Source organism: Chiroxiphia lanceolata, chromosome 1 (assembly GCF_009829145.1).
Source record: "Chiroxiphia lanceolata isolate bChiLan1 chromosome 1, bChiLan1.pri, whole genome shotgun sequence".
NCBI classification, from domain to species: domain Eukaryota; kingdom Metazoa; phylum Chordata; class Aves; order Passeriformes; family Pipridae; genus Chiroxiphia; species Chiroxiphia lanceolata.
Window position 1 is genome coordinate 145,966,691 of NC_045637.1, and position 25,524 is coordinate 145,992,214.

At 36.6% G+C, this 25,524-nt stretch overlaps 1 protein-coding gene across 1 annotated transcript in view; it reads left to right on the forward strand.

Annotated features, from left to right (window-relative positions):
- Positions 1-25,524, forward strand: part of VIPR2 (vasoactive intestinal peptide receptor 2) — a 51,015-nt gene that overhangs the window by 16,188 nt on the left and 9,303 nt on the right. Inside the window, exons 4-9 of the mRNA XM_032705509.1 lie at positions 2,382-2,479; positions 14,335-14,432; positions 16,443-16,584; positions 18,563-18,713; positions 19,619-19,679; positions 21,898-21,967. Of these exons, the coding sequence (XP_032561400.1) occupies positions 2,382-2,479; positions 14,335-14,432; positions 16,443-16,584; positions 18,563-18,713; positions 19,619-19,679; positions 21,898-21,967 (620 nt within the window). The remainder of the gene's footprint in view (positions 1-2,381; positions 2,480-14,334; positions 14,433-16,442; positions 16,585-18,562; positions 18,714-19,618; positions 19,680-21,897; positions 21,968-25,524) is intronic.

Consider the following 25,524-nt stretch of genomic DNA (forward strand, 5'->3'; position numbering starts at 1 on the left):
TTTCTCAGATACAGATTTTTTCATGGCTACCTGTTTACTTCTTGCTTGTGAAACTAACTAGGTGTTTTTTTAGAGGTAATTAGGGGTAATTTAGGGGTAATTAAGGGTGCTTTTTAAATCTTGTCTTTCTATAATTTCAGAGAAAAAAAGACAGCAAACATCTTGCATGGTTGATTCAATTAAGATCTAACTATCTTCGCACCTTTATAATTTGATTATGCTCAGGAATATGCTATCTATTTAATTCATACACAGTACATTTCAAATTAACTTCATTCTTATAGCAGAAAATTACAAAAATATATTTAAACGAGAAGTCCAACTTTTTATTTAGCCAGATTTTTGCGATGTATGTTTTAGCTTTTTACTGTTTTAAAGGAGTTAAAATTCTACTACAAGATGATCTAGACTACCGAGTTTTTATACAAGTATTCCAAGTCAAAAGTAGATTTTTATATGCCATCAATTCTTTGAAGAATTTCTTAATTTAAATCATGAATTTAAAAAAGCGTTTGTCTTCTCATCCTTACAACTTTTGGAGACCTGGTTCCAAATTTCTTCTGTGATGGTTGAGATCATAGTTTAAGCATACCACATAATTAATTCTCTATTGAATATTAGTAACTTTTTATTAAAAGACTTTTTACTGTAAAAGCAGCCATATTATCCTATAATGTTTTCCCTGTTTTGTACATGACAATGCAAGTTTAGGAGTCTCAGAAAGTTATTCTGTGAAGTTCTTATTCAAATGTATGCGTCGAGCTACAAGTTTTAAATCAGGTTTTCTTCCAAAATACTTCATTGCATGAAAAGGTGGTGTAGAAATAAATAATGCCTTCCACAGAACATTGCCCAACATTGCCTTTAGGTTAGAAGGCATTAGAGTACTTGAAGTAGAAAATACTTCAGCCCCTTGAGTACAGGGAGTCTTTTTATTGCTTTGACGTAATTTGTGGTTCTGTTAAGATGTTCCTCTGCTCTGCCTAGTCAGAGAATCTTGATGCACTTCTAAAGTGAAGACTCTTCACAATGTATAAATAGGTTACATTTTCTTTTAAAAACGTCATGTCTATGCCAAATGGCAGAAGTGGTCCTGTTGTTTGAGGAGACACTGTGGATTTAGGGCAAGGCCTTTTTATTAGCTGGAAAGATTAGGTTGTTGGTTGGTGAACTATTTGTAGGATATTTACAACTTTCCACTGAAGACTTTATACAAAGAAGAACTTCCAGTAACCAGTCAGCAAGATAAAAATCACAAAATCTTTAGTTTGGAGTGTATATAAACAAGTTTGGTTATTCTTGGCCAAAGCTGATCTGTGACACATAAATTTATTTTTCTATGGTGAAAAATAGGCATCTTTAAGTTACTTAAAGACCAGTGGTACACTCCAGACCAAAGCAATATATTATCATGCATTTCAAGCATTATGGGTATACAAGTCACTTTAAGAAATGTGAGGGGAATTTGACCATGAATTAACATTATAGGAGTAAGTTATAATAACATTAATGACTATTCGTTAGTCTGACATCAGCCTCTTCAGGTTTTCCTTATTGAAGATGTTCCACAGCGTATGAACATTAATTCATTTGAATTAAATTAAGAAGTGGAATCATGGGTTGCCCCCATCTCATCTGTGTGACTTCTGTAAAGAGTTAACTTTGCTCAGTTCCAACCAGAAAACCATTTCTGAAATAAATAGATATTCAAAATTCCTTTCCAGCCACACTTCTACAGGTCCTGTATGTTCCTTGGACTACATTGTTTCAATATTGGTTCAAAGAGTGAAATTCAGCATACATTTTTATTTCCTTGTTCTTCAACCTATAATATGATTTGGCCTTTAAACTTCATTACCAACCTTACCAACATTTGCTGTAGCAGTAATTCATCACCATAATGTCTAAGAGCTTTTATAACACTTCAGTAGATCATTTGGTATTGGCTTCTCAGAAAAGCTTAAATAGGAGATCAGAACAACTTTCACTTAAATTACTTTTCTATCAAATGACTTCACCTACAAATTACCCCCTTTATGGAGTGAGCCAAAAGACTTTAAATAAAACAGCAAAATACTTCAGGCTGTTGCAGACGTAACAGAAATATCTGTTACACTGAAGGAGAATCCTGCTATCACAGCTTGGGTTTACTTTTGTTTTTCTGTAGTGCAAAGGAAACTCCAAGCAAGAGCAAAAGCCAAAGCAGTGTGAATGAGGAGCACACGAAAGGAAGTGGCTGGGTTGCTCTAGCAGGAGTCCTAGGGAATACAGGAAACAGAGTTAGATTGTGACTAACTAATGACAAAAAGGTTGTCTAAAGATTCATTGATGAGGACACTTTTGAATCTTTCTGATTTAAACTCTCAAATTTTTCTTTACAGGAAATATTAGCAAAAATTGTACAAGTAATGGATGGTCAGATATTTTTCCTGACATCTTAAGTACTTGTGGATATAATGACTATGAAGATGATTACAAGGTAGGAGAAGTACTTTTTCTATTCATTTTGATGCTGGTGTTCAATACATCTATCAGACATATTCTGCTTTTAAATAACTCCCATTTTACTCAGGCTCAATGAAAATCAGACTGAATGAAAATTCTGCAGTAATTTCTGGTAGCATTGGTTGCAGTATGCTTGGATTGCAGTTGTCTAATGAGATAAAACCAGAAATATAGAATTCAGTAACTATTTGAAATTCAAGCCTGTAAGCAGTTGGTAATTGCAGTAATGCATCTGTGTTTCTAATATTGCAGTGTTACTCAGCTTATGCACCATATGTTTTGCATTGTGTTATTTCAAGAAGTTTCACTTATTTCAAAAGAATATTCAAAAGAAGTTATTTCCAAACTGAATACTGTAATAATCTATCAATAGTACATGCACCACTTGCTTGCTGGTATCTGTTCAAGTTATAAGTAAAATAGAATTAAAAATTTAAGTCACTGCATTTATTGGACATTAAACTGTGTTAGCAATTGGAAGTGCTTCAGAAAGCTATCAAGGTATTTTTACACTATGCGTGGAAAACCAAATTTGTTCACTTTGCAGATTCTATTTCTTGTTCTTTTTATTGAGGGAGAGATTTTTTTTCCATCACATTTTACATATTTTCTCTCTGTTTTCCTGCTGAGGCTAACAGAGCAAGATTTTGTTTACAAGCATGAGCTCATAGTGTCAGTAAAACTCTTGTTACCCAAAACAGATTAAGTTCTCTCATGAATAAAAATACTTGGCTGGTTGTTTTTTTTTTTTTCTGGATTTCAGTTTGTGTGGAATAGCTGTAGCAGAAATGTTCTGTCAGGTTTGCAGAGATGTGCATGCAGTTTTTACCACCTCTTTCTGTGTTTAAAAGCCCAACCATTACTAGAGTTGAAAATAGATAATAAAGAAAATTGAAAGAATATGTTGTTTCCCCAGCTTTTCTGAAGACACATTATCAAATGTGTATCATTTGACAACTTGGGAACACAGGTGTATTACTGCTAAAACAGCCATTTTAAACACTGTCATTTGCTCTAGATATTGCCATGACAGGTGAAAATGGGTCAAGATATAAAAATTCAAATCAACAAAAGATAATATTTCAAGTGCTGGGAAACACTTGATTAGCAAATGAAGTAGTACAATAGAAAAGCAGTTCTTGTTTGACATCTTCATTAATAATTTGAAAGAGGCGAATGAAATGCAGATTGATTATACTTGCAGGAATTAACCTAGAGAACTGGAAATAGGAAGCGGCAGCAATATTTACAAAAGCCTTGAAAAAACCCCAAAAAATAAGCATGTTAGAATGAAGATCAGAAGAGAGATGTGGGAAGTAGGTACTGAAAAAATCATTAGCAAAAGTACAATAGATAGGATATAATAGATATAATATGTCATAGGGACAATAGAAAAAATACAAGTGTCATGCAGTTGTGAGATTTCAGAAGGCATTTGAGGTTCTGCAGTGCTCAATGGTAGCACCTCAAACCAAAACCTTTACTTGGCATAAATCAATTTGGTTTTTTGAGTTTTAGTGTGTGTGATTCATTTGTTTGGTTTTTTTTTTTTTAAGCTAGTATTTCAACAGTAAGAGCTAAAAATAAAGCCCTAAGTATTTGGATACTGAGTATTCTGGACACAATGTGTCACAATATGCTTTGTAGATGGTGTATGAGGTTGCCCTCAAAGTCAAGGTAACTAAGGAGATAATATTTCAGGGAAGGTGGCAAAATACTTTTCCTATGGTAAGTCCTAAGTTCTCTCCTGTATGATTTCCTTTGAAGACAATGTTAGAGGAGTAGGTAGAAACTGTCTTTGGTGCCACTTTGGTGCCTGCATCTTCACTGTTGAATGAGTTTCCATTATAGATCCAACGTAGTATTTGTTCCTGTGTGTTTTGTCTATCTTTTAAGATATAGACTCATATTTTTAATGCAAGAGGGGCTTATTTCTATAAATATTTTATATGTATTTTATATATATATGCATATAGAGAGACATATGTATCTCTCCAGATATGCATCTCTTTTGGGCAGTTTTGAAACTTCTAGAGAAGATTTAAATTATAAAAATGGATGAGCAAATACTGAACAAACAATTTATTAACAGGCACCAAATGTTTATGCTGAAAAGTGTTTATACACTGAAATGAGAAAGCTTATTTAAAAGCACTATAAACTTGTCATCTATTATTTCTCTGCTGAAAAAACTTGCATCAACAGTTTACCTTGATTTTATGTTCAAACTGAAACGTTCAATTTTTATTCTGTGTCAAATTGTCTATTTGCAGCTTATACGAAAAGAAACTATTTTCTTAACATTTTGAAATTAGCAATGAGTGTCTGATACAGAACCCTCATTTAATTCTATGTTAGATCTGTGTAGTGTTTACTGGTGCCGCCGTTATTTATAGGGGATTGATTTGTCCTGGTTTCAGCTGAGATAGGGTTAATTTTCTTCCTAGTAGCTCTTACAGGTCTGTGTTTTGAATTTAGTATGAGAGTAATGTTGATAACACACTGATGTTTTAGCTGTTGCTAAGTAGTGCTTACCCTGAGTCAAGGACTTTTCAGATTCCCATGCTCTGCCAGTGAGCAGGTGCACAAGGAGCTGGGAGAGAGCGAAGCCAGGACAGCTGATCTGAACTGGCTAGAGAGATATTCCATATCATAGAACGTCATACCCAGAGTATAAACTGGGAGGAGTTGGCTGGGAGCTGCCTTCAGCTGCTTGGAGATGGCATCGGTCAGTGGGTGCTGAGCAATTGTGTTGGGCATTGCTTGTGTTGTTATCTCAACGCAGGTTTCACGCTTCCCAATTCCCCTCCCCATCCCACAGGGCAGCGGAGTGGGGAGGCAGGAGGAGAAGAGAGAGATTGAGGAGTTGTGTTATGACACAAAGTATCCTTTGTTGCTGCTGGGGTTAAAGTAGGACAATGAGGATGTCTGAACAAAATATTTGTATGTTGTTACCACAGCAAAGTGTAGAACTCAACCTTTATTATATACCTCCTGACCCTTTTCTATAAGTCAACTAGTCACTGCTAACCTTCAAGATCAAGTTTTGGTTTCATCTCAGGTACTCAAATAAGTGTCCTTTTTTTCCATTTTTTATTTCTGTGGAGCTCATGGCAGCACAACTGTAAAATAAAGAGCTGGATTTGACCATTCTAGAAACACATGTCAAGGTATGTTAACCCAACTCAAGCCCCACCGCAACCTTTCCTTAGCATATTTTGACATCTTCTATCTAGACCAAATAAACTGGAATCATGTCCTAGCTGTCATCAGAGGGTATTGAACTCTCTGTATCAGGACTATTAATATACAGCAAGGTGTCTGGTGAATGTAAAGCACTGAAATGTACTTTAAATTTTTATTTAAAATAATGACTGAATCAGTTAATACTGCTTTGTCTAATCTTACTGTGAACTGACCTGAAATTTATTAGATCACACAAAAGCCCCAACATACACAAGTCAGAGGCTGTGTGATTTGAATATGTAGTGTCAAACAAAGACAAACTCATGAAGAGAAGGATCCTCAGGGCTATTAAATGTGGTGATACTGCTGCAGCTTGTAGATTAAGTAGGAGCATCGTCCATGGAGGAAGTATTCCCCTTTTTTGCTGGTTTCCTGAAGCATTCACTCTTAGGCAGCTGCCAGAGAGAACATCCTATGTGCTGTAGACACACCACCCAGGGCACGTGGAGTCAAGGTAGTGAGGTCAGGGCTGACACAAACCATGTCTTGAATGTCTGTAGCTGCCTTTAGAAAACAGATGCATTAGTGCTGTCTGCAGAGTGGGCCACTGCACTGGACTAATGGGTGGTTTGTATTGATTCTAAATTTAATCCTTGCCTCTCAACAAAATGAAACTCAAGGCAGCCATCTACCAATGCTTTTTGCACGTACCTGTAAGTCATGTTATATTTATTTATGTATTCTGCATTTTTCCATGAGGAATAATTAAGAGGCTAGTACTCCTTAAAATAAATGCAAAATCTTCCACTGACGTCAAGGGAGGACTAGGATTCAGTAGTAGCTGATATTGTCTCTCGTAGAATACAGAGGGAATTTACTTTAATTGCAGGCTATCCAATAAACTGCAGAATATAGGTATACCATGAGAAAGTTCACATTCACAGATACATCTGCTGATACACATTCACACAGGAAAATGTGGAAGTTTGTGCATTTTTAAAATTGTCATCTCTCCCACCACAGTTAGGGAACTTTAAATAAGAAGACATTCTGACTGACATAATTAAAATCAATGACACTACTTTTATTAAGAGAGACTTATGGCAATGCTGGTCTCATTTTCTTTGAGTGATGTTTAGGCTTAGGGTGAATTGGAGGAGAAAAGTCAGAAAAGGGATAGTATCAATTACTTTTATACGGATTATTAAATACTCTGAGGAATACCAACTTTACTACGTGTTTGTAGTAAATGAAATGAAGAGTGACTTGGGATGATAATGGTCATAAATTCTGAGTAATGATCAATCATATTTCTGGGCAAATGAATAAAGAAGTGAGGTATTTGCTTTTACATTAAGGGTGACTTCTGGTCAACACCAAAACTCCTTTGGACAAAGAGCTAAGCCCTAAGATTTCTCCAGGGTTTTGTCCTTCAGCATTGAGGTACCTTCTCACCCCTAGAGGTCCTTCCAAACCAAGGCTGAGGTTGAAAGATCCACTGGGTAACTGTCAATTTTGCCTAGGAAGCTTCTGTGCTATTCTGTAAATAAACAGAAGACTTCTATCTCCTGAATATAGTAAAAATAATACGAAACTAACTTTAAAGGAAATATTAGCTGAAACAGGTGTCTTTTCTAAGAAAACAAAACACAGGTGTGCCCAAGAATAGATTTTGCAAAAAATTTGTTGAAGATAACATAAATTACACAAACTTACACTAATTCAATTTATTTTTATAAGTGTGGGGGTTTGTACCCTTTTAAAACCTATTAACATTAGGTAACCATAAAAGAAGAGGAAACATTTTAGGATTAGATTTTTAGAAAGCATTTATGATTTTCGTAAACATTTCCATTATTTGTTTTCTGAAAATCATAAGCTACTGATTTTTTTCTGTGCCTGACCACCTATTGAGTTTAGCTTAGTGGTTTTAATATTAATATTTTTCTCAGAACTTTAGAAATAAGTTGTCAGGTTTCAGTTTTGGAATCAGTATTGCTCAGATAATCCCATGAATATTTTGCAGAGGCAGCTGTTCTTGCTACCGTTGCAAAAGTACTGATTTTGTTAGACTTGCAGAAAGGTTTATGTCATTTCAATTTCCTAATGGTATTTCAATTTCATGTGTATGATTCGAATCAGTTTGTGCTTTGAATACAGCTGTAAAATCTAAAGGTGTTTTGATATTTCTTCTGTATTGTAACATTTTAGAAATATAATTTAGTTTGAAATTCTGTTTTGGTAAATCCATACTGTTGTTGCAGTCATTTTACTCCTGCCAATCTTGCACTTTTTTTTTTTAAGTTCGGAGGTTAAAACTGAAGGTCAGTTGAGACCTGGCTGATTATAGTTCAGACAGAGTAGTAAGAAAGAAACAAGATATGCCCATCTTACATAAAAGACATGGATTTTTATGTGCCATCAGATTTGGTATTGCTTTACCTGTTTCTTTTGCAGTAATGCAATATAAAGAGTTTGTTTCTAAATGTTCTAGGTAAAATAAAGATGAACTACAAATATTTAATAGCTATAACTAGGTCAACATTAATCCAATCAAATTCCTGTTTTTCAATTGCCCCATCACAATGTGGAATTTAATTCTTTGTCTTTATAGGGGTCATGGGTATATTTAATTAACATGTAATTTGAGAACACCATTTACTAATTTTTTTTTGTTGAGTCAGTAAAAGTTATAGAGGCTTTACAGGCAAATTAAGACACCTCTATTTATGCTGATACAGGAAATTTAAGCAGCAGCATGATTGCGTTATCTTTGATGCTGATAAAGTGCTTCATGCTAATCCTCTAGAACATTCCAATCACCTAAATTTTTTTTGAAAATCAAAACACCTGAATTTGAATAACTGTAATTTTTGATGTAATGGATTAAAAATGGGTCGGTGTTTATTTAGTTCTGCAACACTTTGAGGAGCAGGATTAATCTCTGATCAGTAGAAAATTTTAAAGCATTTAAGATTTCTGACCATTATAAAACTAAACCAGTAAAATTGTTTGAAAAGAAGAAAATGTGTTCTTTTCCACCATTTCAAGTGTAGAATAGAGAATAATTAAAAACCTCTGTCAGGTGATAAAATAATTTCAATTGTGTAATTATTTCTTATTTACTTGTACTTAACTTGAACAAAATGGCTTTGGTCAGTATTAAGGTAACATCAAAGCACTCCCAGCTGATTATCTTCCTTGCTGACATATCTCCATGCAGCTATTTCACAGTCATCCTTTTGGCAGATGAATGGCCAGCAGACAGACTCAGTCCTGCTGATACCAACAGCTGCTGTGCTGGCCTAGAAGTACACAGGGTTCTTGTTTTGATTTTAGCCAGACTATTTGTTGTAGGGGTCATGTGTGTGTACAGAATGCCAGAAACGCTTTATTAAATAATGTGGGTTTTTTTCTGGAGGAAGACAACCTCTTCTGTTGTCTCTGGGAGAGAAGTGGGGAGAAGTGACGGGAGTCCCTTTCCATGCAGGCTGCCTGACAGCTCAGAGAACAGAGCTAGAGGCTAAATTACAGACACAGTTGTAGCAGTGTGGCTGGCAACTGATGTTTGTTAGTAAGTTCATGTGGGGTTTAACCTTTTTTTCCCTTCATTTAATAATTCTTAAGTCAGATAGGTCCAGTTTCAAAAGTGTCAGTCAATGGAGTTTTTCTGAAATCAAATCTAGACAAATTTTTCAAGATGGTCCAGAATGACAAAAGAATTAAGCAAATCCAGCTCTCTTGTTGTGCGTGTTTCAATCAACCCATTGCAGTTTAAACAGCTACTTTCTTTATGCCAAAGTACAAAAAATTCTCTTATTCCATTGTCTAATGGCAGGAATATATTTAAAGTAATATTTTCAATTCTGTAATAACATCTGCCATGCAAGTTTGTTTCTAGATGGCAACAATTTTGGTAAGTTTGTGGAGTTCAATGCAATTTATGCATCTACATCCACAGTTGGAGTTACTAGACAATAGTCCAGCTCCCAGCTTGAAAATGAGGTTTTATGATGCCTTCAAAAATTGACAAGGTGAAGGATCTTTCAAAGTTCCATGCTACAAACATAGTGAGACATAGTTCTGACTGCCCAGAGAGGTGACAAATGGTGCTTATAGAGAGGCAGGGAGGATGCAAATGTGATGTCTCCTGTGTTTCTTGCCAGTGCTGTGGAATTGGCCATCAGATATTTTCTAAGGACTAAAATTATCCCAGTTGAAAGTTGCTAATATCTGAAGCATGAGACAACTGAAGTCAAGAATGTCTCTGGTGGGAAACCTTTACTGCCTTCAGGGGATTTCTGGACCATTCACCGTGTCCTTTAGCAGATGATTTTACTACTGACTTCGGAAATTCACTCCATTGACATAAAAATAATCTCAGAAATGCAGTTAGATAAATTTGTGTGGAATTCTGAGACTACCTGGAAATTCATCTGTGCTACTTTCTTCTCTTTGAATGTTTCTGAACATTTTTTTAAAATAACATCCTTCTTTTTTTTTTGTTTTATATGCTATTCTTTCAGTCTATTTGATGCATTTGCAAACTGACAGCCTCCAAAGCTGGCAATTTATCCACTTAACCATTAACACCAAAAGGTTGTGAATTAGACATAAATCTCCAGGAAGTTCTGGAGGCATTATTACAGACAGGTCAGTCAAAAACCTTGTGCAGTATACTTTATTGGTAAAAGCAACAGATCAGAATCAAGGCTTACCCATGGGAACATTTGTCTTACTGCAATTTCCCAATGATTAATTCTGGTCCAGAATCATTCCTATAAACATCTTAGCACGTGCCATCTAAAGACAATAGTGACAAAGGATCTGTAAATCCCTTGATCCCGTGTTCTAATTTATGACAGTAGAATAGGTGCTGTGCCTGTGAAAAGAATTAGGAGAGAAAAAGAATGTAGAAGTACAATTCCTTCTGAAAAAGATGGGAAAAAGTATGGAAAGTGAGCAAGGGCAATGTAGACTAAACATAGACAGAAGTTTGATATATTTAACACCAAACAATTTATATATTTCCTAAACAAAAGCTTCCAAGACAAGACCAAAAAAATATAAATAGTGAGAATATAAAATCTCTCACTATATCTGATATGCTTAGACCTCTTAAAGGATTATTAACATAATAAAAATACAATACATAGATGAGAGAATGACATGATAACACAAGTGGTCACTGTTTTATTAGCAGCAAACTTGTTGCATTGCAAATAATTGCATCAGAAGAAGCAATTAGAAGACAATGAACCCATATGGTTTAGGATATCCCCACTGGTGGAGCAGCTTGAGAAGCAGAGAAAAGGAACACTATTGAACAATAGCTAAAACATTCCCATGTTAATAACAGGGTTTTCATCACAAATCCAAACCAGCACCCTATGAGCTGCTAGGAAGGAAACCAACTCTTTCCCAGCCAAACCCAGGACAAAGGCCCAGCCCAAGTGTCAGGTGTGAGAGGAAGCACAAGGGAATGAACCAAAGAGGTGACAGGAGAAAGTTTAATATCTAGCCAGAGGCAACTAGTCTGGAGTATAGCAGATGCATGAGTTGGAATGTGTCAGTCTCACAGGTTTCTTCTTTCAGAGTTATTTCTCCTCTTAGGCAAACTAAAGACTGTTTTTGGAGCAAATCGCATAATCAACTCATAGCACACTGTGGCTCAGCAGCAAAAGGGAGCTTTATAGCTGCTTTAAGATTTTCTAGCACAATGAGAAATCTGAAAAGGAGGGAGGAGGTAATTTCTACTGGACAATGTGAAGGGCCAGGACACAACTTACCTCAGAAGTCCAGGTTGAGGTGCTTCCCTTTTGAAGGCTACTAAAAAATACAAATTACAGGAGGCCAATGGTTATTTTAACATGTCAGGATTTGTTAAGCTACTTGGTAGTTCCCCAAGATAAGAAGATGGGAGAGATGTAAAGTGGCCCTGTGTGCACTCTTACCAGGTGGTGTGTGTGTGGTTTTAGGATACCTGGGGAGACACCTGTCTCTGCTCTGCAGTAACGTGATGTTGAACATCACTGTTACTTTTAAAGTGTGTCTCCACCAATCAATTTTTTCCGTGAAAGTGAAAGAGGAATCTTCCACTCAGCATTAACAATACTGAACAATGTTTCTAAAATTGTTTACAAATACAATTCTAAAAATATTTTTTTTTTTTTAAATTAACACAAAATTGGTTCTGAAGAACTACTCTTCAATTCCCTGCTAGAATGGCAGAATTATACTCCCCAGTTTGGCTCGTTTTTGAAGAGCTCTAAAAACTGTGCCTACAGACAAGCACTGCACATCATCCCTACACTTCTTAATTTGGCTTCTGTCATAGCAAAAGGAACATCAGCCATTCTCCAGGCAGTTTTTTGGGAATATAGTGACAACTAGTTTCTCAGCAGTAATTACAGAAGCCCATGGCATCAAGAACTCTACAAATACTTTGAGCACCCTCCTTCATTTATTCAACCTGACATGTTCTGCAAAACCATAGAAAAAGGCTTCTCCAATAAATGACTTAACATTTTGGCACCCCCATTTCCCCATTAACAGTATTCTGGAAGAAAAGGAATCTTATTTCCTGACCTTGTGCACAACAGGAGTAGCAAATATAGTGTAAAGCTTAGAAATGATGCACAGTAGTTCCACAACAAGCTCTGTCATCATCTTGTTGGCATTTGAAGACCCCATATCTACTGAATACATTTCTACTGAATGTACAAATAGAAGCCTGAATTGCCTCCAAATCAAAAAGTTCTTCACATCCACCATGTAAATGTCGCAGATTTGAGAAAGATAAATTTCATCTGCAAAAAAAAAGAAGTCACAATGGCAATAATTCTGTGCTTAGTATTCCACTCAGAATCATTGTACTACTTAAGAGTCCTATTTAGCAAACACAGGATTCACATGGGTGTCCATAGAAGGACAAATGTTGGTACACTCTGGGTAGCTGCACTTGAATTAGTCACTGTGGGGCCTCTTCACTCTCTCTAGAAGTATACCCAAAGAAGTCCATGTTGACTGCTGACATAGATACAAGAAGTTCTTCCTAGAAGACCATATGAAGAGACCCTACATTGCCTGAGATGTTTATATTTGCAGTGTAGACACCTAATGCTCAGTGAAATAGAGCCTATGATTCATACCCACAGTGTAGTAGGAGTGCAGTAGGGCTCTGCAGATATGCACCAGATTCTTTATAGAGATCAATTAAATAATGCTTCAGATTTTACTATTTCAATCAGTCAGGGACACCAATTAAAAAAAAAAAAAGACAGGATTTATTCAGGATTTTATCTGGGGAACTCTCTTGTGGTCATTCAGATGACACTGGAAACTTTGTTAAGTCCATATTTTCCTTCTTTATTTCTGAAGTAAAGCAAACAAAACATTAACATGTCAGGACAGTTGTCAAAAAGGTCATCACAGCCTAGTTTTTCAATTTAAAAGAGATTTCTGTTTCCTGTGATACTGTGTATACCACTTTCGTCTCCTAACAAGCAGGACAGCTGCTATAAATGCACTTATGATCTCTGGCAGTTGTTTCCCATATTTTTCCCCTTTAACCATATCTACAACAGTACACTTGTGAGATTCTTCATTTCACATTTCATTTCATCTTTTCCACATCTGTCTAATACGCACAAAGTGCATGTTCAGCTAATTTTGTCATGAGTCAGGTTTGCTAAAATTACCTCTTTACTCGGCCTTTTAATGATATAAAAATAAATGAATTAGGTGATTTGCACTTCCTTTTGCTACCTTAGTTTATTTAAAAGTATTGCTTCCTTGCTACTTTTTACAAACATTATTCGAGAAGGTTAGTGATAACTATGTGCACTAAATATTGAAATTCTGTCTGTTATCCATATCACTTCCTACACTGCTATTAAAATTTTTAATTTTGTAACATTATAAAAAGCTTTAAATATTTTATCTAGCTTGAATGGAAATTTAAGTAAGTCTAATGACTGTTGTAAGCATAAATGAAGCAGATTAATTCTGAGAATATTTAGCATTATTTTTCTTGATGTTGTCATTCAGAATAGGACTTATATGTAATATGAGCTGGTAAATTTACAGATAATTGCAGTTAATCAGCAGACTGGGCATTTCAGCCTGCTTTTGTTCTGTTTAGCAAACTACTAAAGAACGAAAGGGTTGTTTGGGATCAGAATTTAGTAAAGTATTTGAAAATTTAGAAGGGTAAATTAAAGAGATTTAAACAAGTCTTTAAAATTAAAAGTTCACTAGAGCAGAATGGCTGAGAGAAATTATCTCTTTTAGCGATAATCCATTCTTTAACTGGCTCATTCTTCCTAGTTTGTGTTTATGGAAGTGTATGAATCTGATGCTTTCTTTGACTTCATTGACATGGTATAATCAACTGGAATGGTACCAGCTTGTGTGTCTAAGTCTTGAGTTCCTGAGGCTGAATTTTCTACTGAAGTCAATCGGCTAGAAATGCTGCATTGCAAAAATGTGTTGGAATAGAGATATAACATCCTCATCATGTACTGTAGAGCAGAGTGAAAATAATGCTGTAGCCTTCAGAGCTATTTAATGGTCAATTATATCACTTCACAGTCAATTTTACATATTAGTAAGTGGTTTCTGCATATATATTTTTCTGTTCAGGTCAACTTCTATGTGAGGGTGAAAGCAATTTATACGCTTGGACACAGCGTATCTCTGATTGCTCTTACAACAGGGAGTATAATTCTTTGCCTTTTCAGGTATGTATTTTTCATGACTAAACTAACAATGATAAGGTGGCTTTAGCTGTTGTCTGATTGCTCATATATTTAGAAAATGCATTGGTTTTACACTTTTCTCATTTAAAAAACTGACAATAATGTAATACTGTCTTGATTTTGGTAGCACTGATAATAATAAAAAGTTTCAAAGCACTTCACAAATTTACAGACATTACAGCTGATGTAAGAAAGAACAGCCATTTAGGAATGGATTATATAAAGCATTTTCTATTTCATTATTAAAATCAACAGCTTGAGTTGCTCTTGAGGATTAGTAGGATGCCAGTCACAACACTGGATGAGTGAATGGCCGTATTTTGCAGAAGCTTCTGAGTAGTCTCCAGGGTTACTGTAATCAAAGGTTTGTTTGTCCAATTAGTTTGTCCAAGTGGAGTTGTAAATCACAGATTCACATACAAGATCATCTAGTCCAGCCATCAACCTAGTAACCTTATCAATCATCCCTAAACTCTGTCCACATGTGCCACATCCAGGCCCCTCCTGAACACTTCCAGAGACAGACTCCACCCTGGGCAACTTATTCCAATGCCTGACCATTCTTGCAGTAAAAAGAAAAGTTCAAATATCTAATCTGAACTTCTCCTGTTGCAGCTTAAAGCCATGTTCCTCACATGGTAGTTTTGTACTGTGAGGGAATCATATCAAATTAATAAGCACGGTAGCTTTTTTTTCAGTTACAGAACAGAATTTCTATGTTATTCTGGAGCATCATACATATCCCAAATAATATTACTTTTTGTCCACTACCTCCAAAATATTGGTTTGACAAGCTTGTGTATATCCAGTATCTATTATTTCAGCTGCTGAATGGGATGAATAACTAATCATCTACATTAGTTACTCAAGAAAAAGGGTTTCCTCACATTTGCAGTTTTCATGTATCTCTGAATTTCATAGGAATATATGATGCAATCTGACATAATAGTGGTATTTCAGTTTTTCTCAGAACCTATTTCAGGAAAGGACGTGCATGGCCACAGCAATCACTGGATTTTTGACAACTGCTTCAAGTTCAGTCTGGTATTATTCAGCCTGATTGTCTTTTGCCCAAGTGGGGGCTAGAAAGGTGGATCTGTTTTTTATTTCCCTACAACCACTGTAACTATCCAGAATAGATTATATAGTGTTTGGTAAAAATCAAAACTGGGAGACTACTTGGAAGTTGCCAGTGCACACTGCCAGAACATCCTGCTTCGTCTTCATTCGGTCACTGCTTGCTGAAATGCCTTGGCTTCTGGCCTGTTTCCAGGTGCAGATCAAGCTGCTGGTTTTGACCACAAAAACCTCTTAGCAGTTTGCTTTCTGGAGGTTTGCTATAAAAAGGGATCTTTTAAATGGGAAGGTCTTGAAGGGAATGTATTTTAAGTGAAAAGCCCTCAACTTATAGCTTGCTTCCCCTGAGTACTCATTCACTTACTTGGAATATTTAATCTTTTGTCAGGCTTTTACATGGCCGATGGACTAAAGAAGAGAAGCTTTAAATCTCATTGGATAGAAAGGATAGGAGATCAAATGTTTTGAATACATTTTTAATTGCTGCTGCATACACTTCCATCCTAAGATGAAAAACCATTACATAGCAAAATGCAGGAGTTAAATAAAAGAACAAAACCAGAAAACAACATGTGAGAGCATGTATGAAATATATCCAAGATAATAAAACTTTTATTTTCAAGAAAAATGTTGGAATGAGTGCACACACAGAAGGGTATAATAATCTATGTTTATTGCCAGCTTATGTTAAAACATGGGAGAAATACCGCTGGATCTTGTAGTCTGTGATACTACAAACAGAAGGAGTAAGAGAGAAAAAAACCAGCAAGGCAGCACTGGTAAAATGACAGAGAAGAAAAGGGTAGGCTCTTACTCAGGGTTCATAGTACTAAGAAATATTTTCAGAGTAATAGAAGTCTGTTCAGCAGTTTCTGCATCATAATCTAAACCACCTGTTTTTAAATCTCTTCTTAGAAAACTTCATTGTACTCGGAACTACATCCATCTGAACCTGTTCCTCTCTTTCATTCTAAGAGCAATCTCTGTTTTAGTCAAGGATGATATTCTCTATTCCAGCTCCAACACAGCTCACTGTCCAGAGGATCAAACCTCATGGGTAAGAAACCTCATTTGCTAGCTGGTATAGTATTGGATTGTCACTAAATTTTCCTCCCTGATCCTTTTGAATATTTAGGAATATCAAGGTGTCAGCGTAGACAATTCTGTTAGAAGCAGACAGAGAAAGAAGGTTGCAGCACAAGTAGGAGACCTTAATGTTTGCATGTCCATGTCATCTGCCAAGACAAATCATAACCATTTACAGTGCAGAATAAATATGGTCACTGCATTAATCAGCTGGGAGAGTTGAAGACAAACAGGAGTGCCATCAGCTGGGAGTGATTAAAGGCAGCTGGTCTGGAAGTGTTCCAGAAGCTTTATCAAGGGTGCAGGAATTGGACAGGTGTCAATGGAGGGAGAGAAATAACTCAGGAAATTAAATATTTGCAGGAGGTGTCTTCATTAACTTCTCTGTACTTTCAGGCTGTGACAGAAGTGTTGTCATCTGCATTCTCAGCAAGCTGATACGTGTACTGCATTTTCATGCACAGGGATTAAAAAAATCTCAAGTCTTGCTGTTAAAAAACTGACCACTATATGATATTCTCCGTTCTCTGTCCCTGTTGTTTCGGTCAAGAATACCTTCTGATTTTAATATATTATATTTTAAGCTTGTGAGAAAAATATGTAAGAAGATATTTTTGTCTTGATGAAGCCATTGTGTCCCAAAATGTGAAGTGCTTAACAAGGCATACATACAGTATATCAAGCTGTACGTAGAAATTCATAATCTGGGATATTTCTAACGGAGAAAAATAGGAACTGAGTTAGCAGACCCCAAGTAGGCAAAGTTGCTCTTAGACTGCCAGGGGTAATCAGAAGTTCTTAGGTCCTTGAAAGATTATAAGTGAGATGAATTCAAGCCTTTGGGCTGCTACTTAGTTGTTTGTATAGGCATGTTCACAGGCATAAATGTAGGCATGTATGCTACTTGGGATGCACTGCGATATCTGAGACACCACAGGGGGCTGCGGGATATGAAGAAGTATCTCTAATGAGGTCTATGCCCTTCTGACTTAGCAGCTGGGGACTGCATCTCATGTCTTAATAGATATCAATATTTAGAGAGAGGAATCAGTCACTGAATAAGTTTATCTGCTTAGGTATCAGGTGTACTTGGAATTTCAGTAGAGAAAGTGTAGGTGTGTAGGGTATTTAAAAGGGAGGAGTGAGAAAAGCCGGGAGAAGCGAGATTTTATTTGGTCCGGTTTGTTTAGTCTGCTACTTTTACCATATCATCACATTTCTCAGCACATTCTCAGCAGAAATATTTTCATATTCAATTCTCACATCCCAGATTCCTGCTGAGAAGTGCCAAAGTAGCAGCAGCCAGCACCGGGGAACATCAGCAGCACAGACATCTGAAAATTAATTCTGAAAAGCAACACACAGATTATAAGTATCATTTTATGATACAAACCTACATGTTTTGTTAATTAAGAAATACTAAAGCATTTTCTAAAGGGAAAACATAATTTTTAAAAGTCCAGTCAACTTTTTCTTCTCAGTCTATTTAGAGTATTTTTCACTCAATTTCCCATTTAGCCTTGAAAAATTCATAAAGCAGTTTCTTTGTTAATTTTTACTGTGTTGAGAAGCCAGCTGGGATTAGAATATATTTATTAGCCTCCAAATAGATGATCATTTAATCTAATAGCCATTCATTTACAAACTATTGCAAATATATGCATTTATTTATAACCAACATATTTTTCAATATTTATTCTATGAAGTTTTCAACATTTCTGAGCAAATTTGCAATGAGAGTCTTCTAAATATTTATTTAATAATTAATTTTTTTTCTATATATATAGTAATATTTACTATGTCCCAATTTGATTAACTGAAGAAAAAAATTTCTACTGGTCCTGGGTTACTAATATTACACAAAGAGCAAAGATCTATAGGCTATATTAATAACAGAATAATACAGCATCTTTCCTGCAACAAATTTGATCCCTATTCTCATATTTCAGGTGGGCTGCAAGGCAATTTTGGTATTTTTTCAATATGGTGTTATGGCAAACTTTTACTGGCTCTTAGTTGAAGGACTTTACCTCCACATCCTCCTTGTGCTAATATTCTCCCCCAACAGACACTTCACAATCTACTTGCTGATAGGATGGGGTAAGAATTTAAATATCATCCAATAATGGGTTTTTTTGCTGTATGTATGTATTAGTCAGGGTCAATATTTCATACCAAGGTAGTCCTGCTGTTTCTCCTGGGTGACTCCTCAGACTCCCAGGTTCCTCAGTTCAGCTCCAGCACCGGTTACAGCCGCTGTACCATGGGAGAGAGCAGGCACAAAACTGCTGGAGCGTAACTACTGGCTTTCTCCCTGGCACAGCTCTGACCTGTGCCAATCTGCACCATGCCCAGGGGTTGTTCAGGACATAGGATCGTGCAAGGACTGCCACCAGAAAACACATGGTTCAGCTGTCCTCGTTTAGGAGGAAAAATAAAATTTAGCTGCAAAGCTGTGAGCTATATTACATTATTTGCCTTTTTGGAAAGCTCGAAGATATTGTTCATCTGGTTTTAAATACTTTCCCTAAAAGAAAGTGCAATGATATTTATATGGAGCACTTTAAAGCTTCCAGTAATAGATGGTCATAAAACATTTAGGTGTTGCTGGGAAATGGGAATAAACCAGTGTGTGGACAAGGTTCCTTATGAAATGATTTATACTTCAATTTTATATTGCAGTCCTTGGAAGTGCATTGGTAATGCATAACTTGTATCTGTCACCCTGTAAGTCACTCTGAAAGATTGCAAGAAACGTAAGAAAAGCATGGGTTTTGCGTATTAGTCATTATGGCTGCATTTTTGTAAGAAATAAATCCACCTCCCTGCAGCCTTTGTTTGTAATATGTTGCTGACATCATGTAGCTTGTCAAATGTGCCTCTCCCTCCATTCAATGAACTGTTTATATATGTTGTGTGTCTGGGGAATAATTGATTACTAACAGGCTGAACTTTTTTTTTTGTGAACTTATATTTTTGTGATCATGCTCTTTGGCATTTTTCAGGAATTCCTACCATATTCATTATTACTTGGACAGTGACACGGATCATTTTAGAGGACACTGGGTAAGTGTGCGTGGGAGAAAAAGCTTAAAGACTCCATTTGTGCCAGTGCAATCCTTGCCTTGGATACAGTGGTGTTCACACAAAGGTGGTTTGCTGTTCTGAAGGGGACGAGCACAGAACCAATATTTCAGATGGCAATAAAGGGACAGGTGTTTGGAGCTCTTCAGCGTGGCTTTATGTTTGCTGTTTATTTGAAAAACTCAAAGGGCAGAGAGGGCAGAGATAGGTTATGACTAATGTTACCCCTTGACACCCACATTTAAAGCTATATGCTTAGGAAATCAAAGCAACAATATTTAAAATGGCAGTGGGGACGTAGAAAGTGAAGTGCTGTGATGTAAACTTAGGTAAGATGCACACAGTCAGGTAAAACTATAGCTGACCAGAGCTAGGCCTGGCTCCCGGTACGGAAAGGGGAACTGAGATAATTTTGTAGGAAGATCAGACTGGATGCTCGGGCTGGCTCCAGGGAATTGGAGAGCAATCCTACCTGATGAGACAAACAGTTTTCACAGTCATGTTTTGCCAGACTAACCAATATTTTGCAACTGATTCTGTAATTAAACTGAAAAATCATGACCTACATAATTTTAAACCTCTCTTTGCAAGACCTCTAACATGTAAACCAAAGGCAAATTTCTTTTTCCTTTGTCATTGTGATTACAGAGGAACTCCGAAAGGTAATAAATCTTTAATATGACTAACCTTTCAGAGCACTGTGAGCATTTGGATCAGAAGTGCTGAGCCCACAGTGAAAATTAAATATACAGTGTTTCAAATGAAGCTTCAGGTTCAGTTTCACATTTTCCTAAAGCAGTGCTAGCCGTCTGTAACCTAAATATCCCTGCCTGCTACCCAGAAGGCAGTGTTAAGTGCATATTGGGAAAGTGTCCTTACACAAAGTGAAACTGAGCTTGATGTCCTCAAAGGCCAGTGTCCCCCACAATGTCTAATGGTACAGCTTAGAGTGCCTGATGTTTTAACTGATTTCATAGAACCATAGAATGGTTTGGGTTGGAAGGGACCTTCAAGATCCTCTAGTTTCAACTCCCCCTGCCATGGGCCCACTAGACCAGGTTACATCCAGTCTGGCCTTAACACTTCCAGGGATGGGGCATCCACAATTTCTCTGAGCAACCTGTTCCAGTGCCTTGATACCTTCAGAGTAATGCACCTTGAGTGTTGTGTCCAGTTCTGGGCCCATCACTTCAAGAAAGACATTGAGGTGACAGAGTGTGTCCAGAGCAGGGTAATGAAGCTGGTGAAGGTTCTAGAGAGTAAGTCCTATGAGGAGTGTTTGAGGGAGCTGGGGGTGTTTAATCTGGAGGAAAGGAGGCTCAGGAGAGACCTTATCACTCTCTACAACTCTCTGGAAGGAGTTTGTAGCCAGGTGGGGGTCAGTCTCTCCTCCCAGGTAACAAGCAACAGGACAAGAGAACATAGTCTCAAGTCTCAACCTCAGGGGAGGTTCGGATTAGACATGAGGAGGAATTTTGTCATGGAAAGGATTGTCAAGCATTGGAATGAACTGCCCAGGGAGGTAGTAAAGTCACCTTCCCTGGAGGTGTTCAAGAAATGACTGGATGTTACACTTAATGCCATGGTCTAGTTGACAATGTGATGATCCATCAAAGGTTGGACTTTATGATCTTGGAGGTCTTTTCCAACCTAAACAACTCTGTGATTCTGTGAGTAAAGGATTTCTTCCTAACATCTAAATCTCTCCTCTTTTAGTTTAAAACCATTCCCCCTTATCCTATCACTACATCTCTGGTCAAAAGTTGCTCTCCCTGGTCCCTCTTCCTGTCTTTTACAAGTCCCCTTTAAGTTCTGAAAACTCACAATAAGGTTTCTCTGAAGCCTTTTCTTCTCCAGGCTGAACAGTCCCCAGCTGTCTCAGCCTGTCTTTGTAGGAGAGGTACTTCAGTCCTCTGAACATCTTCATGGCCTCCTGTGGACCACTTCTAACAGGTCCACATCTTTCTTAGGCTGAGGACTCCACACCTGGTTGCAGTGTTTCAAGCGGAGGAATGGAGTATTCATAATAAAACAAGAAAAAACTTAAAAGCAGGAAGTTATTGAATGCCAAATTTTAGGCTAGAACAGGCATTATTTTAGTGTGCTTTGACTCGCATATAAAAAATCATTTTCCTCATAGGTCTTGCTTGCCAGATGATATTAATGTCAACATCTTTTTCACCCTTTTTTTCTTTTGTAGTTGCTGGGATACAAATGAGCATGGTGGTCCCTGGTGGGTTATACGAATACCAATTTTAATTTCTATTATAGTAAGTAAACTTTGAAGCATGAATTATAGATCTGTTCAGCATTCTGCAGTGCATATAGCCATTATTCTTTACTGCTAGTTGCAGATAGGCAAGAATTCTGTTTTAATGAAAAGAAATTGTGCTGTAGGAGAAATGTTAAACAGATGCCAAGGCCATTAAAATTTGTTGCCTTTAAAATTTATCTGCCTTCTATTAAATGAGCAGTTGCTTTTATTTGTATGTTGTTCTTTCTTTAACATTTCTCCTGTTTATGAGCCTGGAGGAAGTAAAAATCTAATTATACTTTTCGATGAATTGCAGATTTGATTTTGTGTGTAAATAGATAGACCTGCAATTGAGAATCTGATATTATTGCAGTCATAAAAAACTATGACTGTATATATCTTTCTTTAATTGGTAACCTACTGATATATATATATTGAACATGAAGTATTTGCAAAATAATACCATTAGAGAATATTTCACAGGACTTTTCCTGTGTGGAGCTCATTAGAATTACTGGGGTAGTATAATAATATTCCTATTCAGTTTAATGATTGTGTAATTAACTTTGGGCATAATATACTATGAATACACACCCATTTCTGAAAAGTCAGAATGCAAATTGATATATTTTTAGGTACACTTGCCTCATTTTTAACATTGCAGGCAGTAAAACTGGGCCTTTATTAGATTACACAAGATTTTGAAAGTTCACATTACTCTTGGGCTTGTCTTTCAACCTGTGCCTGCTAAAAATCCTTTTGAGAGAACTTCCTATCATCTTCATCCGAGTGGATTCTGCAGTTTAAAGAGAAAGTACAGTAGGCGTATGTGTGAAATAACATAAGGTAAGGATTCACAGAAGAGGTATTTTATGTTATGAAGAAATGGATGTTCTACAGCATGAAGAAAATACCTGTACCGCAAAGGAGCTGGAGAATGGGGAATGATCCAGAGTGAAGAAAATATGCTGAAAGATAAAAGCAAAACAAACCACCTGGTGTTTATAGAAAGATGAAAATCTGTTCTCTGGGTGCTCATTTTAAAGAGCTATCTGGTAAAGAGCTGAGACTTCATGTGCCAGAAAGCAGTGTTTTCCAAAGGAATCCTAGACCTGGAAACGGAAGTTACACGGGGGCACATTGGTAGGCCTGAACTGAAGATGGAATTAGCAAAGATTGGGGAATGAGTTGGGAATTAAGAGAATGGAGTACTGGTCAGTCAGATAAAGTCTGATCTATCCAACAGTATTGTGAGAGTAAGTTCTGGTACCATTTTGCAAAGTGGCAATGGCTCCAGTTAATTCAGTGCATCAGAAACCTTCCCTGGTATCTCCTCATGACAATTTTGGTTTCAGAATGGTTTGGCAGACTTTCATACTTCATGTTGTACCCACTTCAGAGTTATTAGCTGGGGGTGACTATTCCAAATTAATGTGCTCTTACCCATATTCTCCATTCAGTAAATGCTGCCACAGCTTCCTTCTCCATAGTTCTATTTCCATAAACTGCTCTCATTTGGGAAGGAGTGATGTTCATGTGGAAACAGTACTTGTGTCCCATCAAAGTAGCTAAGCAATGTTTTTCTTATTATCTCACATTGCAGGTAGTGTAAGGGATTACATATAAAGAAAGAAGCAAGAAGAAGCCAGTTTAAATGATACGTGCTCAGACAATTCGTTTAGACTCAAAAACTTATTGTCAGAAGTAGAACAGAGTATGAGCAGCATCTTGCTGTTACTCCACTAAAGAGCCATCATTTGTCTGTCTTGGAGTTTTTCTACATTCACATTATTTTCTCATGTTCCTGTTCTTAGATCTTCATTGAACAGTATTCATATTCTATGTTATTTAAAGGCATTATGCTCACATGATTTTATGGGACAAAAAAGTTACAACACTAAAAGTAAAATTCCTGGGCATTACTTGCTTCATATTTTGTTGAAAAATACTATTCTAAATCATATACATGCTTCAAAGGATTTTAAAAAATAATGAATTCAATGAAATCCTAGAGAAATTAATTTGGTCCACTGGACTAAGGCAGTGGAAGTTGCCCCCTTTAGATCTTGATATCCAGTTTCAGTTAGCTGGATTTGCAAGCTCGGTAGTGCCAAGGACTGTTACAGTCTCCAAACAAGAATGTAAGTTTTTCATTAATACAAAATTGTGCTTACAGATAGCAAAGTATGTGCTTGAAAAAAGACTTTAACACAGTACATAAATGTCAGTCAAGAATGTGAATCACCTGAGTGTAGTTCTGCAGTTGATGTGATGCCTCAGAAACCAAGGGGATGACAGTTTATTCTGTTACACTAGAAACTAGGGATGCTTGTGAAGAACAAGAAATTATTCTGTCATTCCCTTTGTAAATACAGAGTAAAGATTTTTTTTTCCTTTTTTTATTTTGTGGCTAACAAATATATAATAAAATGAAAGCTCTCTCCTTGTCCACTTGTATTGGCTCCTGTGCATATGACAAAGTATATATACCTTGGTGTGTACACTGATGCATTAAGTCTGCAAATACAATCTGCAATACCAGGCTTGTACCTGTTACCTTTACGGGAGTCTTGCATCGAAGAAACCTTCTAAGCAATCACGTGTCTGAAAAACATGTTAAGTTCAGCAAAAGCCTGTATTTTCTAATATTTCTTTCTTATTCTTCTTAAAAAAAAACCCTAGTTATAATTTTCCTAAGTTTTTATTTCATCCCTGTCAGTTCTTGCCTCTTCCCTTCACCTGTCATTTCAAACAAAATGTTAAGTACAGAGGGACATATATTGCTTCGATTATGGTTTATTTATTAACATCCTAAATTGTACAGGTTTTGCCAGAGAAGACACAGAAATTAATTGAACTTGAAAAGCTTACAGCCAAATTGTTAGGACTGGAAAGAGTTTTACTGATACACTGAGATAGAGATTTATAGCAGTGAGACAGTCGCTGTCTGCTTGGGTACCCCACCTCTAGATTTTGGGCTTTGGGATGGATTTAGTTTAAAATAATAAAATTTTCATTTTCACAGTGATAGAAATATTTCTCTAGATTAATTCATTCCAAGATGTGTGCATTTGATGCAGCTGTTTACACAGCTGTACCTGTAGTTTTCAGTGCACTTTGTTACTGTGAAGGTGTCAATCCAAGTGTCCCCTTACTGTAGTATGGACATGCTATATTAGAGTGAGGTTTTCTTGACTGCACCAAACAACTCAGCACCAAAAGGGCTAGTGATCACAAAATACCAAAAGTCCAGGCTGAAGAAATACTAGCAATGACACTTAGGATCTACTAAGTCTTATACTTCAGTTTTCTAGACTGATCATTATCTGGTCATAATTTTTTTTTAAATAAAATATTCAATAAAATATGAAATAAAATAATTTTACTGTTCTACCTTAGAAGGCTATCATGAGAATTGGACTGCAGGGATTCAGTTGAGGGTTGGACTACATGATCTCCAGAGATCCCTTCCAACCCTGACTATTCTGTCATTCCTTCAGTCATAGTATCTGCATCAATATCTAAGACAAATAGATACTTGTGAGAGGCCCTTTTTGTGCTTGATTAGAGTAG